We start from the raw sequence: 18,602 nt of genomic DNA on the forward strand, positions 1-18,602 counted from the left end.
TTTATTTTGTATAGAGTATACGTTAAAATTTTATTTTACTTTTGATCTTTTTTCAAGTGTGTATATGCACCTGTGTGCAGTTCCCAAGGAAGCCAGCAGAGGGCATCAGGTCCTCTGGAGTTACTCTGGTCCTCTGGAAGTGCAGTACTTATTTCTGAGTCATCTTTCCAGGCCTAAGACAAGGTTTCTTTGCTTGCTTATGTTTTGTTCTGACATTTAGAACAGGGAAGAGATATCTGAGGTGAACAGAGGAGCTGTGCATCCATCTGGCTTCCCTGCATGCTACCGTGCTCCTCTGTTACATGGGTTATAGCGTTGGGCTTAAGTCCTCTTGCTTGCAAAGGCAAGCTTACAGACTAAGCCAGGCCCAAGGACACAGACTTTGAATTCTGAGTTCAAAGCTTAATTCTACACTGGCTAATGACTAAAAGCAAGATTCCCGACTTCTCCATGGTTGCACATCTCATGCAGCAGAACTGCACGGATCTGTCAAGCCTAGTTTCAGGACCAGCAGTGCTTCCTCCTAAGTGGGCTAAGACTTCCTTGCTCACCTCAGTCGGTCACACACATTCAGATGTTGAGAATCTCAAAGGCTCACATCATTTAGCAATTGTCATCCACTGCGTCTGACTCATCTGTTTGGCTTTTCTGGATCAGGGATCAGACAGGCTGCCTTAGTCTTGTCCACAGTAACTAACTCCCGCCACCCCTGATGTGTGTGTGTGTGTGTGTGTGTGTGTGTGTGTTTGCACAAATGGACAAACTCTGGCTAAACAGCAGCTTGGTTTCCAACCCCAAATCCTACTGTGCTGGCTAGTTTTATGTCAACTTGACACAAGCTAGAGTTCTCTGAAAGGAGGGAGCCTCAGTTGAGACAGTGCCTCCATAAGATCAGGCTGTGGGAAAGCCCGAGGGCATTTCTTTAAGTAGGGACCGATGGGGGAGGGACCTACCCATTTTGGGTAATGCCATCTCTAGGCTGGAGGACCTGGGTTCTATTAGAAAGCAGGCTGAGCAAGCCATGAGGGGCAAGCCAGGAAGCAGCAACCCATTATGGCTTCTGCATCAGCTCCTGCGTCCAGTTTGCTGCCCTGCCTGAGTTCCTGTCCTGACTTCCTTTGATGATGAACAGTGATATGGAAGTGTAAGCCAAAATAAACCCTTTTCTCCCCAACTTGCTTTTTGGTCACCATGTTTTGTTGCAGCAATAGAACTCCTGATTGAGACACCCACTTCTGGCTTTCTAACTTTCAACTACCTAAACCAGGGCTCCTAGTGCATGGACCCCAGTGACCATAGAGTTAGTACAGAGTGAAGACGCAACATGAAGTTTCTCCGGACACTCTTTGGAGCAGAGTATATTAGATAAGAGCCTGCAGCAAGCTGGCTGTGACCACTGTCACCCGTCACAGGATTGCCATCGTGTCTTCTGTATTCAGTGGCCCTTGCTTCATTAGGTTATGTTTGAAGGCCAGGCTCCAGCTTAGTTCTTGCCTTTGTTTATAGACTTGACCTAGAAGCTTACTCCGCTTCTAACATCAAAAGGAGCCCGCCATGCCTGTGGAAGAAATTCCTGAGGCATTTCTTGACAGTCACCCAATACCGCAGATACTGTTTTCTTCCTCTATTGGGTCTGCGGTGCTGGCTTTATCAGCCTTAGCAACGATTGCATCACTGTGTCAAATACTCTCCACCACAGAACACACTCCTGCCCACCTCTGCCCCTCCCTTCTGATCAACAGTGTGTGTGGCGTGGCATTGACCCCACTCCTTCCAGCTGGGCAGTTCCAGAGGAGGCGACTTCAGCTGCTGCCGTGGACACCCCACTTACCAGCCACTTTATTTAAACCACTAGCGAGAGTATCCTGGGGCCCCATGTCTTCATCACCTTTTCTTCTCCGACAGGTTCATGCCTCATTTTATTAATGAGCCATTCAGGACCACTTAACGTTTAGCTCATCAGGGAGACTCCAGAGACTGAATTTACAACTCTTAGGGAGCCACCCAAACCAGTTAAAAAAAAAAACAAAACAAAGAAACTCAGCTTGGCTGGGGCTACCGCCCTGCTGCAGTATATATGCAAACCTCTTCCTTCTAATTCACCAGCTGCAACAACAGGATTCAATTAAAACTAAAGAGCATGTAATTAAGAGCTGGAGGCAAAGCGCCAAGCCAGGCATCTGGGTCAGGCAGGGACCCTAACTCCAAGGTGTTCCAGATAGAGGAGGGGGAGGGGGAGCTGTAAGTCCGTGGGGATACAATCGTAAGAAAGTTCGCCATTGGTGAATAGAGAGGCTGTAGTTAGGAGTGTTTCCTGTTCTTGAAGAGGACTTTAGTTTGGTTCCCTGTACCCACATCAAGTGGCTCACTACCAATCTATAATTCCAATTCTAGGACATCTGATGCCCTCTTCTTATCTCTGGGCACTCGAGTGCACACACACACACACACACACACACACACACACACACACACAAATAAATAACACATAAATAAGATAGTGTTTAGCTGGGCATGATGGCACATGCCTGTAATTCCAGAACTTGGGAAGGAGAGGCAGGACGATCAGTAGTTTAAGGTCATCCTTAGCTATATTGTGAGTTCTGGGCCAACCTAGGCTACATAAGAACTTGTCTATCCCCAAAGATAAGAGAAAGGGAGGCAGAGGAAGAGTGAGGGCCTGTGGTGGGCTCCCAGTTACATTTCTTGTTGCCAGGACTGGGGGAGGGGGTGAGTTACCTTGAGGAAGTACCTCAAGGGAGGTAGAATTTATTTTCTCCCATGGTGTAAGAGGGTACAGTCCACATAGTGTGGAAGGGGAGGGGACTTGATATCAGGAAGAGCCTGTGTCTGGGACACTTTAAATCTGGTTGGGGAAGAGGCAGAGATGGCAGGCAGGAACTGGGGGAGCTGATCTGAGGCCCCAGTGAGGTCCACAAGTTTCCACAACTTCACCCAAACAGTGTCACCATATGGCAACCAAATGTTTGAACACATGAGCCCGTCCGTGGGGGACATTTTACATCCAAATTGCAGCACTGGCCCTAGATGACTAGGAACTTCTCAGGTAGTAGAGATGAATCCACTCAGCTGAGACATTGTGCTGTGGCACCTTCAATCTTGACATCAGGATCCCAGGAGTCCAGCTAGCTGTGGTGATGTTGTGCCTCTCAGCGGGCGCTCTTGCCCCTGCAATCCCAGCGTATCTACTCCACTGAGCAGGTCGATTCTTTAACAGCCAGCTCTTGTACAGTGGACATCTCAGGGGCCATATCAGAAGAGGAGGAAGTAGGTGGATAACGCCACACCTTTCCCCAGCTCCGGGCCAATGTGTTGTTCTGAAACATGCTTGGTCACCAAGAAAACAGCCGGCTCTTCAAAGCTTTGAGCAGGGTTCAAAGGTGATCTAAACACAGCCTCGTGCTGAAATCCCTGCCTGTATTTGCCTTTCCTGAACTGGTTAGGACGACAGAGCCTGAGCAGAGGTTTCCGGAATGTCTGTTCCCTGGGACTCTGCATATTATGTTTGCAGACCGCTCATTAGCTGCTGGTGATGACGCCCAGCTCAGCCCACTTTGGAGGTAGCAGACGCAAGCGAATCTCTGTGAGTTTGAGGCCAACCTGGATTGTATAGCAAGTTCAAAAACAGCCAAGCTGCATAGAAGAAGGCCCTTTCTCAAACAAACAAAAGAAGAGAAGAAGGAGAAGGAGAAGAAGGAGATGGAGGTGAAAGAAAAGAAAGGAAAAAGAAAAACAATATTAAAGGATAAAGAAAATAAGTCAAAACATGAGATTTTGCTTCAAAAACAACACAAAGCAAAACCAACCAATTCAAAACAAAACAAGTCGTAGTTACTGAATTGTAGCTGCTTTTTGGAAAATAAAACTAAGCAGTGTCACAGTGGTGCACACCTTTAATCCCTCACTAGGGACGCAGAGGCTGGCTGAGCTCTGTGAGTTCAAGGCCAGCCTGGTCTAAACAGTGAGTTCCAGGACAGCTACAGAGTAAGATGCTGTCTCAAAAAACAAAGGGGGAAAAAAATAATGTGATGTTTACTATAGACATGCTTTTAATGAACTAGGGGTGCGGGGAAGGCAGCAAATGAATAAAGTTACTCAGAGATAAATGCCTTACATCTAGAATGAAGGTGTAGGGCTGTGGAGAGGGCTCAGCTGAGTTTGATCCGCAGAACCCACATGGCAGAAGAAGAGGCCTAACTCTCACAGAGTGCTCTCTGCCAATCACATACATGCCATGCCATCCGTATACATAAGTGTACACACACACACACACACCATTAAAATCCCGTACCATAACCCTAACCCAATTTAATTACAACGCTAACACACCCCCAAGCATCTGCTGTAAGATGTTGCAACCTGTTTTCTGCATCATGAGAACGCCATCATACCACCCAGTCAGAAGCCTGTCAAACCCCCAGGGCTCTCCCACAGTAGGTCTCAGCGGAAATACCCAAGGAACCAGTGTTCGTGCTTAGCACATCCCAGGCCGGAGCTGCTCTTTCAGAACTTGCTTTCCCTCACGCCCCTAGACGCGTCACTGGCAACTTTATCTGTTTACAGCCAAACAATTATTGTCTGAATTATTTCTCCAAATTTGCAACTCGGTTAAATAACACAGCCAGAATGAAGTGGAGAAGGAAGTACAGACAAGTCAGAGGGGAGCTGGGGAGCTGGACTTACATACAGTACAGCTTTAACATGTTTTAAAAACATTTCCAGGGGGGTGAGGAGATGGCTCAGTGGTTAAGAGCACAGAAGACCTGAGTTCAGCTCCCAGCACCCACATGACAATTCCAGTTCTGGGGGCTTTTGGTGCCTTCTTTTGGCCTCCACAAATATAGCAAGCATAAGGTGCACTTACATACAGTCTGGCAAAAGAAGTAAAATTAAATAAATCTTTTCCAGATAATGGTTTTATACACTTCTGAATGTTAAGGTTATTTACATAATAAAATTGTCAAAACTGGTAGAAGAAGAAGAAGAAGAAGAAGAAGAAGAAGAAGAAGAAGAAGAAGAAGAAGAAGAAGAAGAAGAAGAAGAAGAAGAAGAAGAAGAAGAAGAAGAAGCAGCCTGAGAGGCTAGCTCAGTGCAGGATGTGATTGATGGCCTGAGTTTGGATTCCTGGCTAGGTATGAGAGTGCGCGTCTGTGGTTTCAGAGCAGGTGCATGCAGACAGAAAGATCCAGGGAGTTCACTAGGCAGCCAATCTAGCTGTATGGATGGGCTGTAGGTTGAGTAAGAGCCCCTGTCTCAAACTAAGGGGATGAGAAATAGAAAACACCCAGCATTGACCTCTGCCCCACCACAGCCTGGTATACACCCACAAATACAAATACACAAAACAGGAATTTGTAGTCTGAATAATAAACGAGCCACAGTCCATAACTGGCTCCATCTCAGTGGCTCAGACTAAGATTAAGATCGTATTTAACTTATCACAGCTAGGGTTCAATAGCCCCCAATAAAGTTAGATTAAACCACACTTAACTAGGTCACAGAGAATAAACAAAGCAAGCCAAGCGGAAAAGACAATAATGTATCAAATACCATCAGACACAAAGATACAGCTTCACTCCCTTAGAGCCTCTTCTCAACAAAGCAATCCTCCAGCACTCAGCAGGGTGAGGCAGGAGGATCCCTGCATCTCTGAAGCCAGCCTGGGTTGTTTCATGAGTTCCAGATCAGTCATGGCTATGGAGTGAGATGGAACGAGACCCTGCTTCAGGGAACAGGCTGCAGTGGGGTCACATCTCCGTGGTAGCTTGAAGCGGGTAGAGTGCTGGAGGCCGTGGTTAGAATCCCAACACCACCTGAAAGTGGGCATGGTAGTCCACGCTTACAGCCTCAGCACTTGGGAGGTGGAGGCAGGAAGATCAGAAGTGTAAGGCCATCTTAGACTTCACAGTGAGTTCAAGACCAGCCTGGTACAAATAAACCCCAGAAAAGCTTAAGTATGGTGATTAAATTATTACCAACTCAGACAAGGCAAGGACACCAAGATTGAATAGCAATAGACTTAGGAGGAATGGTTACAATATACTGTAAACTCATTAAAACTTTAGTTTATGGAGAGATGGCTCAGCGGTTAGGAGCACCGACTGCTCTGCTAAAGGTCCTGAGTTCAAATCCCAGCAACCACATGGTGGCTCACAACCATCTGTAATGAGATCTGACGCCCTCTTCTAGTGTGTCTAAAGACAGCTACAGTGTACTTACATATAATAGATAAATAAATCTTTTTAAAAAAAGAAATTAAAAAACAAAACAAAACAAAACTTTAGTTTAAATCTCTTTGCCTACCTGGAAATGTTGTTTCAAAATACTAGAGAACAAATGCTCTTACATTTTATTAATTTAAACAATTCTGTTCTTATTTATGCATCCATTCATTTATTGTATGTGTATGGAAATGAGTGCACCATGGTATAAGTATGGAAGCCAGAGGACAACTTAACGAGCGGGTTCTAGTTTGCTTGTTTGTTTGTTTGTTTGTTTGTTTTGTCTACCTTTTACGCTCCTGGTTTCCAGGCTCTCTCCTCCCCGCTCTCCTCACGTGACCCAGCTCTCCTCACGTGACCCAGCTCTCCTCACGTGACCCAGCTCAGGGTCAGGCTCACTCTGGACTCTCCTAGATGTCTCTGCCTGACTGTGCTTTATAAACTCCAATAAACCTTCTCCCCTGGGCAGGGGTGGGGGGGGGAGGAGAAAATCGGGTTCTCTCCTGGCAACATGTGGGTCCCTGGGTATGAACTCAGGGTGTCAGGCTTGGTGGCAATTGCCTCTAACCATTTACTCAGCACCTTACATTTTACTCAATAAATCTTCCCTGCTTTGCTGCTCTCAGGAAATCATTCCGCATCTTACCTGCTTTCTACCCAACGGCAAATGATGAGTGGGATTGCAGGATGCCCCTGCCTCGCAAATGGTTTCATATCTTTCAGAATGGTTTCACATAACAAAGGAAGGTGGCTGAGGAGATGGCCGCTGCAAAAACCTGAGCTTGGATTCCCAGAACCCACATTAAAAAGTTGAGGTTACAGCCCGTAAAACCCAGAGCTAGAGGGTTGGAGACAGGAGGGGCTCTGGAGCCCGTTGGCTGTCCAGTGCTGAATCAAAGCGCTTCCGGTTCTCTAAGAACCCACGTTTCAAAAACTTGACAGTGGAGAGCTATTGGGGAAGGCGCGGAGTCCCAACCTCCGACCTACGCACACACATACGGACACACAACCTCATCTTATAAAAAGTGGAAAGACTTCAAAACGGAAGTGTCATGAGAATGAATGTGTGCTCCACCTGTGTTATGATTTTGGGTTCGAGTGGGGTGCCGATAACCTATCACGGTGTACCCCAGCTACCCTCCACTGCTAACACATCAGTCACACCAGGATCCAGGAGCCACTGCTGGACGAAGCAAAGGGATGGGGCACTTACAGAGCAGTGAGGTAGCCCTCGAGGTAGCCAGCCAAAAACATGATGATCTCATTGGACAGGACCTGAGAGCCGTACCCAGCTCTGATCTCCAGGATGCCCCAGCCTGTGGTTTTAATGGAGTCATTGTAGTAGCCGTAGGCGTCCCCATTCTTGTCCAGTACCGTCTTGATTTCCACTTTCTTCGATTCAGGGGACCAGTATGCTGTTGCACAGTGGACTCCTGCAGGAAAAGGGAGCCATGAGGAATGTCACTCACCTGTGGCCAGTGCCCTCCCCCTGTGCAATCAACAGCCAAGCATTTGCTTTTAAAGCTTTCTAGCCTACAGGCTCTGAAGATGGCTCAGTTAGTGAAGTACTAGCTGAGCAGGTCTAAGGCTCCGAGATTGCTCTCTGGCACCTGCCTGATGTTATGGTGTGTATCTGTGCAGAGGGGGTGGGCACAGGCGCCTCCCCGGAGCTCACTCGGGTAAGAGACCTGTCTTGAAAAAAATAAAAGATAGACAACGTCCCAAGGAAAAATGCCTGAGGCTGGTCTCTGGCTACACACACACACACACACACACACACACGTGCACATCTCACACATTACACACACACATCACACACATACATACACACACACATACACATATCACACACACACACCACACATACATACACACACGTGCACATCTCACACATTACACACACACATCACACACATACATACATACACACATACACATATCACACACACATACCACACACACATACACACACACACACACACACCACACACTATTTAAAAATAAATTCTTTAGTTTCTTCTCTTGGTCTCACAGGTTCCTATCCAGGTGTCCAGTGGTAACATCAAAAGTCCAGTACTCTGGAGTCCTGAAATGGTATGCCTAGCTCTCCATCCTGCCAGGAACTGGGCCAGCCCTTCCCATTTGTCCCTGTTATCTCTTCCTCCTGATAGTCTGTCTCTCATTAACTTGTTAACAGGCTAACAAGCTGGAAATGGCTAAGGAGGACTCAGGAAACCATCCTGCCTCCCAGGGACCCGTTCCCACAGGACCAATGCACCCAATGTCTAGGAGGTGGGACAGAGCAAACCTGTGGGGGTGGGGTTTCAGGATTTCATTAAGTGTGATGGGAAGACCCACCCACTGTGGGTGGCACCATCCCCTGGCTAGGATCCTGGACTGTATGAGAATGTAGGGAGGGGGGCTGTGTAGCCACGTATCTTTGTAACTGCTTCCTGACTGTGGATGCCGTGTGTGGGCAGCTGCTTCAGGCTGCTTCTCCCTCACCTTTCCTGCCAAGATGCACTGCACCTTTGAACGCTGATCCAGAGTAAACCGTTTCTCCCCTAAGTGGCTTTTGCTAAGGTAGCCTGCACAGCAACAGGAAAAGACTAAGTTTGTAATGCTAGCACCTGGGAGGCAGAGGTAGCAAGGTCCAAAAGACCAGACCAACTTTGGTTACATAGCGAGTTTGAGCCCAGCCTGGATGACATGAGATCCTGTCCTAAAACACTAGAAGGAAAGAAAGCAACACTCTGAAAGGAAGGAAGGGTGAATTCACAGCAGGTCACTTGTCTAGCCCGCTGGAGGTCTTGGGTTCAGTCCTCGGACATTAGATAAAGCACAGAAACTGTGAGAGGCAGGAGCGCTAAGAAAGGAAAGGGGAAGATGAAGTAGAATGTGGAGAAGGGAAGCAATGTGTAGAGCATCATTCTTTCTGAGAAACTGTCAAATACTTGCTGTGGTTAAAGAAAACAAGTACAGAGCAGGATACACGGCTCAGTGGGTAAAGGCACTTGCTGCTAAACCCGACAGTCTAAGTTTGATACCCAAGACCCTGGTGTTAGAAAGAGAAACTTCTGCAAGCTGTCCTCTGACTTCCACAGTACACTCCCACACTCGAAAATAGATAGGTAGATAGATAGATAGATAGATAGATAGATAGATAGATAGATAGATAGATAGATGTAACTATAAATAAAAAAACTATTACATTTAGGTCAATATAAAAAAGGGGGAAGTTGGTTAGACTGACCCTCAGGTTTGCGGCTGAAGGTCCTGGATTGTATAACTGAGGGAGGAAGGGTATAAAGAGAAAACCAGAAAGGGAATATAAATTCATTTTAGACTCAATAACTTTGTTAGTGATCTGAAGTCAGGAAGCTCTGACTAGGTATTGCTATAGGGGTCATATTTCCATAAGGCATATAGCATAAAGTATATAGCCAAGTTCAGAACTGAATCAACATTTTCTTATTTTTAATGCAAATGTAGCCTATCAAACAGACAGTAAGGATACAGACTCGATTCTAACCACCACGCACACGCGCCCAGAAGATGGTCAGGGTCACAGGCTGAGACTGGCCTGAGTTATGACCTGGAAAGAAGGGTTTTGCTTGTTGCTGGTGATCTGTTTGAGGAACAGGCTCACTAGGTAGCTGAGGCTGGGCGAGAACTCACTACCATCCTGCCTCAGACTTCCCAGTGCTGGAGTTACAAATACATATCATGAGACCCAAGCAGAGAGCCTTTACAGAAGGCCGAACAGAAGTGAAGTTTCGTCAAGACCTTCCTGGTGGGCCTGTGCTGATTGCACGTGACTGTAATGCCAGCACTCAGGAGGCTGAGACAGGAGGATCACTACAGAGCTGAGGCTAGCCTTTCAGTTCCAGGCTGGCCAGGGTTACAGAACAAGACCTGGTCTCAAAACACCATCACACACACACACACACACACACACACACACACACACACACACACGCACGCACGCACGCACGCACGCACGCACGCACGCACACACGCGCACACGCACACACTCCAGACCTGGAAATGAGGAAGCAAGGATGACTTTCCTATCTAAAAACCACAAAATTCAAGGCTGGAAGAAGTCACTAAACAGAAACCACGAAAGAAGGAAGGCGAGCTCAGAGCTCTTCCCGCTTTCTGTTCTACCCTAAAGCACGTTTTTATGCATCTTTCTCCGAAACCCTTCGCTGCATACCAAGCAAGGGAAGTATCCAGTGCTCAGTTCTCGTTCCTGCAGGAGCATCCTCCTTCCCTGACCACAGACGTGTACCTCCTCATGAGGACTCCTCAGCCCAGTCCTTAGGAGAAGTCACCCATGAGAGCTTACAACCCTTCTGTTCCACCCCAGCAGACTGCTTATCCCATGGCTTTTATCAACTCCTTGTCTTTCAGGGTCTGTGTTTTTCCATGTTCTTTAGCTTGTTGATCTATCACACATTTCTACCTTTGAAGAGCATTTCTATGTAGGGACAGATGTTGGAGAAAGTCAACTCATGTGGGGAAAATACTGTGTCCTCCTAACCCTGACCTCGGTTTCAGCAGCTGTTTAAGCAGAGACGGTGTCCAGCCACCTCTTGGTAGGACGGTTCCCCCTCCCCATCCCAAATGATGTTTCTTTGAGGAATCTCATTGGATGTCCTAATTTATTTTTATAAGTGTTTTTGCTTACGTGTATGGTTGTGTAGCTTGTGTATGCCTGGTGCCTGTGTGTGCTTAATGCCTTTGGAGGTCAGAAGAGGTTGTTGGATCATCTGGAACTAAAGTTAAGGATGGTTATGAGACTCTGTGTGGGGCTGGAAGTTGAACCCTTATCCTTTGTAGAAACTAGTGCTCTCAACTACTAAGCGAATTCTCCAGCTCTATTTATTTATTTTGAGACAGGGTCTCACATAGCCATTCTGGCTTCCAGCTCCATATACAATCCATGGAGGCCTTGAACACCTGGCTCTCTGGCCTCCTCTTTCCAAATTGCACAATTCTCAGCTTTGTGCTTATTCTTCCAATGAAAAGCAAACTTAGCCGGGCAGTGGTGGCGCACGCCTTTAATCCCAGCACTTGGGAGGCAGAGGCAGGCAGATTTCTGCGTTCGAGGCCAGCCTGGTCTACAGAGTGAGTTTCTGGACAGCCAGGGCTACACAGAGAAACCCTGTCTCGGAAAACAAAGAAACAAACAAAACAAACAAACAAAAAAACACCCCAAAACAAAAAACAAACAAACAAACAAATAGAAAAAAAAACTTATCTTAGTCTAACTTCACTCCTGTCGTTATGTTTGCAAACATAAGTGCCCTGAGGAATGTCTCAGTCACTCTGCTTCCGTCCAGCCCAAGAGGCAAAGCATTTGGACATTCTTAGAATTGTGGGAATGAAGGTTCAAGTTCAAATGTGTTTAACCGCAACTCCCTCCATATCAACATCCACATCCGCCACATCCACATCCGAGTGAATGGAAGTGCTACCCTAATGGACGTCATACTGTTAAACTGTTGTGTGTTCGTAGAACTCATTGAGAAACTGGACCTAAAGTGGGGGTGGCCCCGACCTCATTCAGACCCAAGCATGTTTGTCTCAGAAGTCCTCCAAGCTCTGGCGATGGGCTCCCCACCCCAATTGGAGACAGGAGCGGGGTGGGGAGGGGAGCGGGGGAAGGGTGGGGCTTGGTGGGGGAAGGGCAGAGAGTGGCAAATCAGCCCAGGAGTGAAAACAGCGCCTTGAGAACAGCTAGAAATTAAACTATTTCCATCCGAGGTCACTGCTATTTACCCCACGATATAAAGTTGCCTGCAGTGAGGAAGGGAGCCGGAAGTTCACCCACGGAGAGAAAGCTCAGTTTGAAACTCCAGCGAATTCCTCAGCTTCCCTAGTCAGTTTCTACAGGAAGTTGTGAGTGCTAAGACGGAGGATGCTGCCTCTCAGTTATTGGTCTTTTGCCTGGAAGGCTCGCTGCCCTGACTCCTTCCTAGAAACACTAGCTGGTGCTTTAATGGGGATCTTCCAGTCGGTTTCCGCTGGATGATTGAGCACCCGATATGATGATGAGCACCCCTTTCATTACTCAATAACACATTCAAAACTGAAAATATGACTGTTGTAGATCATTTGTCAGACGGTACAAAACAGTTACCTTAGAAAGAAAATCTTTTTTTTTTTTTTTTTTTGAGACAGGGTTTCTCTGTGTAGCCCTGGTTGTCCTAGAACTCACTCTGTAGACCAGGCTGGCCTCAGAAATCTGCCTGCCTCTGCCTCCCAAGTGCTGGGATTAAAGGTGTGCGCCACCACTGCCCCACTAGGAAGAAATTCTTAATTAAGATGGAGGACTTCCAATGGCTTTTATATTTTTAACATGAAAACAAAACAATAAAACCTCAGATGTCCTCATTATATTTCTTGTGCACTTTATTATTCTTTGTGAACTTATATTCAATTTTAAAAACTCTTAAAATTGTAAAAACAAAAAAATGCATCCCCTCCATTTATTTATTTATTTATTTATTTGTTTGTTTGTTTGTTTGTTTATTCATTCATTCATTTCTGTGATTGGATAGTACTGTGTAGCTCAGGTTGACCTGGAACTCACTATGTAGCCCAGGCTGGCTTTTATCTCATTACAATCCTCTTGCCTTAGGTTATTATAGGTGAGACCTACCAAGTCTGGCTGGCTTCCATCTTCAGAACCTAACTGTTTTAGCATCTCATTTTATGGAAGAGAGGGAATGGCTTTCAACCTTAGATGACAGTATTAGCTAATGGCTCAGTGTTATAGCATGAGAAAGAAAAGAGTTTGAGCAGGTGGAATACATGAGAGACCTAGAATAATATTGAGATTATTTTCTGCTTAGATTGGGCTGAGGGCACGTTCACTGGTGTGTGTGTGTGTGTGTGTGTGTTACCTTCTCCTCCTACAAGGGCCCTCAGGAAACTGCTCTCTGACTTCTAAACTTGCGTTGCGTTTTTATCAGAGTCACTAAAGGCATAACTGACTTGTGCGTTATGTAATGTCCTCCCAAGAAACTATAGGTAGGTGTTCAGCTTGTCTGTGTGCAGTGATCAAAGCCCACGTCTCTGCCTAAGCGAAGGATGGTCCCAGCAAATTCTCCCAAATTCTCCGTGGGAATAGTGAAGGCTGGTGAGGGTCCCCTGGCTGTGGCCTGCTGACTGACCTCAATGGTCCCGCTGAGGTAGTGTGTGCAACAAACTCAAACTCCTCCAGGCTCCATCCCAAGGATGGAGAGGACATGGTGGCTCACACCTATAACCCCAGCGCATGGGAGGCTGAGATAGGGGGGTCACTGTGATTCTGAGGCTAGCCTGGCCCCCCATAGTGAGATCTCGTCTTCCAAACAAACAAAAAACCCAAACATGATAGAAAAGGGCTCATTTCTCTGCCTGTTCCTGTTCTACATTCTCATAAGATGCCCCGCCTAGGGTTAAAGCCCTCTAAACAGCACAGTCAGAGATTCCTGAAGTGGGAAGCAAGACATTGTGGGGTACAGCTGGAGCGAGCGAGGCACAGTGGGGCATGCCTGTGTGAAGCTGGGATAAACCTGAAGAGCAGTTAAGAATTGACAAAGCGTACAATTCAGGAAATGATTAGAGATTTGCTCAAATCCAAAAGCACCCTTCTTTCTTCCCTTTTAGCTAACCCTTTTAGTTAGTTGAACACTAACTTGGTTTCATTCTGATGTGGATCCCAGGTCCCACCCACACTCCCTTTTTGGGAGAGTGCCTCACTGTGTAGCTCTGGCTGGCCTGGAATTTGCTGTGTAGCTCAGGCTGGCCCTCAGTTTAGAGATTTTATCTTTCCTCTGCCTCCCAAGTGCTGGATTACAGGTGTGTGTCACCACACCTGACAGATTTGTTACTCTGAGTCACCTCCCATCCAGGGCACTCAGCAAGACATTATCTTTGTGCTTGGTCCGATAATCGCTGTCACACAACTCTTTGAGAATGGGAGGAGAGTCTCGTCTGTTGCCACATCCACTCCCTCAGGGATAGCACAATTCTTTCCTGATTACATGGCCACCTAAATCCCAAACTGTCACAGTGACTGGAAGGTCACATGTGGGAACATAGTCACATGAAGTTCATAGTGTGCTGACGTATGTGAGTGCACATGTTGTGGCACTTAGTAGGGGGTCAGAGGATAACTCTGTGGAGTGTGCAGTCAGGTATCTCCCTCCACCCTTATGCGAGTCCCAGGGATCGAACTCAGGACAGCCTTGTGCCCCATGAGCCTTTGTGGTTGAGCTATTTCATGGACTCATGATTTCGACATATGGATTAGGATGCTGGTTGCTTGAGTTTCCAAAGGAGCTTAAAGGGAATAAAGCTTTGGCAACTTGTCAGCTGCTCCTGCTGGGCCCATCACAGGACCTGCCAGACTGATGATGGAGGTCATCACAGGACCTGCCAGACTGATGATGGAGGTCATCACAGGACCTGCCAGACTGATGATGGAGGTCATCACAGGACCTGCCAGACTGATGATGGAGGTCATCACAGGACCTGCCAGACTGATGATGGAGGTCATCACAGGACCTGCCAGACTGATGATGGAGGTCATCACAGGACCTGCCAGACTGATGATGGAGGTCATCACAGGACCTGCCAGACTGATGATGGAGGTCATCACAGGACCTGCCAGACTGATGATGGAGGTCATCACAGGACCTGCCAGACTGATGATGGAGGTCATCACAGGACCTGCCAGACTGATGATGGAGGTCATCACAGGACCTGCCAGACTGATGATGGAGGTCGTCTCTCAGCGCACCAGCAGCCTCTCTCGGAGATTTGTTCATTCTGTTTTCAAACCTCAATCAAAAGACTTCCACAACGTCTTCCCCACCCCCAGGATTGACACATATGTCATGTGACATCCAGGTCTCTTCGGATGACAAAGAGTTATAAGTTTTGCATAAACGTTTCCTCATAATTTCACTACCTCCACAATGTTAGTAAGTTCCTCCTTTGCCCTGGTAAGAAGGAACATGCTAACTCCAGCAATAACTCACTAGCCACCCTTTAAAGCTAAAAATCAGAACGCGGGAGCAATTGGAAAACTGTTTAGGGATTAAAAAGACGAGGCTGGTGCCGTGGATCTCTCTGAGTTCCAGGTTAGCCTGGTCTACACAGTGAGTTCTAGGCTAGCCAGGGCTACATAATGAGATCCCGTCTTAGTAAATAAATAAATACATACATACATACACACATACATACATACATAAATACTTAAATGAAGTATAAAGAATTTCCATGTTAAAATAAGCCATGGTGCAACCAGTAGGCCCATTTTAGTGAACTCAGATATATAACTGCTGTCAGAGTTAAAGTAGCCATTGGCTTTAACCTGTTGTCTGCCGGCCGGGACACCTTATGGAGACTAAATGACAGTCAGGTTAGCAAGTGCTTCCCACCAGCTGATTCCGGTTCCCAGTGCCCAATCAGGGCAGATGAGTCAGGCCCTCAGCCTGACAGTTATATTTCTAATGAATAATTAATGATGAATCTGGGGACAGACTTGGGCGTGTATCAGGGTGAATCGTCTCCCTGAGATCTGATCACAGCTGGCATGATGCAAATACTGACTTCTGGAGTTTAGCCCTGCCTGCCTAGAGGAAGAACCAGTTTTACCAAGGAATGGGCTACATTTTGAGTCTCACGGAGGTCGGCTCATCTCTCTCTTACCAGGGCAAAGGAGGAACAGTTAGGACACAGCCTACTAAGCTCACAGTACGGAGCTAGGTTCCTTTGGGAGCCCTGGGAGATAGCAATGCCTCTGCTTTTTTACGATTTAAATTTTGGGTAATCTACTGGCAGGTTGAGGAAGCTTCAATACAGTACAAATAACATACTGATAAGAGGGAGAAAGGACATCCCATCTGTTTCAAATAGACACTGCAGGCAGGCATCCTTAGCTGTCCTCAAAGCTGTCATGTGGAGGAGCCTTTCAGGATTGCTGGCCATGGTAAGGAACCAGCAGCTTTTCTGGACTAAAGGGTGTGTGTGTGTGTGTGTGTGTGTGTGTGTGTGTGTGTGTGTGAGCGTGAGCGCTCATGTGGCGGGGGTAGGGAGGGATGACCAAAGAACATACAGCTAAATCAGGGGAGACATCAGGCACTTCCGGACCCTTCTCATCCCACAAGCCTGTGCCCACTGGGAAGTTTCCAGACATGAGTGGAGCAGGCTTTGAAAGCAAACACTTCCAAATGGCAAGGGTGCGGGTACTCGTTGAGAGACGGTAACGAGAAAAATCAGCGACTTTTGAAAGGGGACACTGCCCGCGTCCCTTCCTATTCTTGAATGGGTCAAACAAGGAGACGATTACGAAATCAGTCGTCCTCTCTGAATTTGACTTTTAGAATCTTCCAAGTCTACGCATCCCACAATTCATTTTGGTCTTGTTACAAATGGAAGGGTGAGACTGGAAGGACACCTGTTGAGGCCTGTTTTTTCTGAAGGGAAGGATTACACCAGTGCCCTCTGGCAACCCAGCTACCTTATCGCTTAGGCAAATTCCTGACTTCCCCCCAGTCGCAGCCTCTGTGCAGTAGAACGGAGACTTTAATCCACTTTAGGATTCTGAGGCCATTCAGAAGAGCTCAGCAGCCTTAAGCTCTGGCCCTGTCCCATATCAAGATGGCATAACCAGTTTGCTATCAGTTCTCTTAAGTCCAAGTCACTTGTCTACTTCTAGAAGCAGAACAAAGGTCAGCTCGAAATCACACCTCAGTCTGATTTGGAAAAATCTCTGGACTGGAGCCTTTTGGACCAGTCGAGGTTGTCCGGGACAAGATATGGGACAGAATTAAGGCCAAAACATTTTACGTTGGAGAGCCCTTGTACCCTCCTTCAATGCCACCGCTGATCCACCTCAGGGCTGGAACGTAACCCGCCAGGCTCCCCACCAAGAAGTACGACCCAAGACGCCCCTAGATGCAAAGCTGTTGGGACTCTGGCCAGCCGCCGGCGTGGGGGTACAGGGCAACGCCCCTAGTCCGCGGGCGGCCGTTCTGCTCACCTGTTGGGTCGCTCTGGCTGGCAGCGCCAGCCGCCCAGGGAGGCTGCAGCAGCAATGGCAGCAGCAGCAGCAGCGGCGATGGCGGCCTGAGGCTCCTGCCAGGGCTGCGGTGGCACATCGCTCCTCCGCTGTGACCTCGGCCTGGTTGGATTAGGTCCCGCTGGCGCCGGCGGTGGCAGCTGTTGCAAGAGCCGCACTTGAGGATGGTAGCAGGGCGCTGCGTTGCAGAGGCCGGGCCGATCTTAACTTTCTTCTGACATTAGTCTTGCCTGCTTGGGCGCTTCACGTGGCCTTGGGAACCAACCTTCGCCCTGCTGAGCCCCAGGCTAGGAGAGGCGGATCCTTTCCGTCTGGTCTGACCCTCCAGCCACCTGTGGGCCAGGCCGGGAAAGTTCTCTGTCGCGCTTTTGGGAAGTGCCGGGGCTGTGCTGCTTTCTCTGGTCGCCTCCTGGAGGGTGGGGCTCAGGGCTAAGGAATCAGTTAAAGGTGGCCTTGGTCCCTGTAGCAGAGGATAAGGAAACCGAGGCAGCAGTGGGTCGCATGCCTCCCCGTAGGTCGGATTCTGTGGCCTTCTGTCTTCTCAGGTCCCTCATCCGTCAGGAATCAGGGCTTCTTGCGCCAGCCTGTCTGACCTCAGGAGCTCAACACCTCCAGACCTTAGCTTTGTGTCTTCATTGGGCGGAGCTGATTCACGCGGGGCTAGAAGCAGATCTACCCCTGAGCTTCCATAGAGACCCATGTCTGGGCAGGACTCGCTGAAGGCAACATTGTGAAGTTGGCCAAGGGTGCCCTAGGTGACATTGTGAAGTAGGCAACAGACTTCAAGCTGACTGAGCTCATCTTTTGCTACTGAACCCAGGCAAGCAAACCACTGTAGCTGGGTTTGTAAAGCGTTCCAGAAGTCGAGGCAGGAGGATTAATGAAAGTCTGAGGACAATTTGGGCTACTGAATGAGACACTGTTTCCAAACACCAAAATATAAAAAATCCAGATAAACAAATAAATATTTTTTAAAAAGTAATGAAGAAGTGCCTTTGTTAGAGGAAGAAATAAATTTGTCATTGCTAGAAATGACACCTGTGAATTATGAAATACAAATCACAATTTCGTTTGGTAATATTCATTTAGTGGAGAAAGAAGCTGCAGGCATTGTAGGGACTGTACATAAAATAAAAACGAAGGTGAACGGTACCTTTGGGTCCTATGGCACGTGGCTAGTGAAGTGTCACCCCAAAAAGTGCAGGTGTGTCTCCATATCCCACTCTGTGACCTCACTGACCCTTCTGATCCAAGGAGACAAGTGTTCAGAGGAGGTG

The 18,602-nt window shown here is 47.5% G+C and overlaps 1 protein-coding gene across 2 annotated transcripts in view; it reads right to left on the reverse strand.

Moving 5' to 3' along the window:
- Plbd1 (phospholipase B domain containing 1) overlaps positions 1–18,028 on the reverse strand; it is a 50,233-nt gene extending 32,205 nt beyond the window's left edge. Inside the window, exons 1-2 of one of the 2 annotated variants that reach the window (NM_025806.2) lie at positions 17,287–17,618; positions 7,456–7,675 (exon numbers count right to left, since the gene is read on the reverse strand). In NM_025806.2, the coding sequence (NP_080082.1) occupies positions 7,456–7,675; positions 17,287–17,404 (338 nt within the window). In that variant the 5' untranslated portion in view covers positions 17,405–17,618. Of the gene's footprint in view, positions 1–7,455; positions 7,676–17,286 lie in introns of both variants that reach the window. The other variant, XM_006506485.4, reaches the window with a different exon arrangement.
- Positions 18,029–18,602: the final 574 nt, after the last annotated feature.

Source organism: Mus musculus, chromosome 6 (genome assembly GCF_000001635.26).
Source record: "Mus musculus strain C57BL/6J chromosome 6, GRCm38.p6 C57BL/6J".
NCBI lineage: Eukaryota > Metazoa > Chordata > Mammalia > Rodentia > Muridae > Mus > Mus musculus.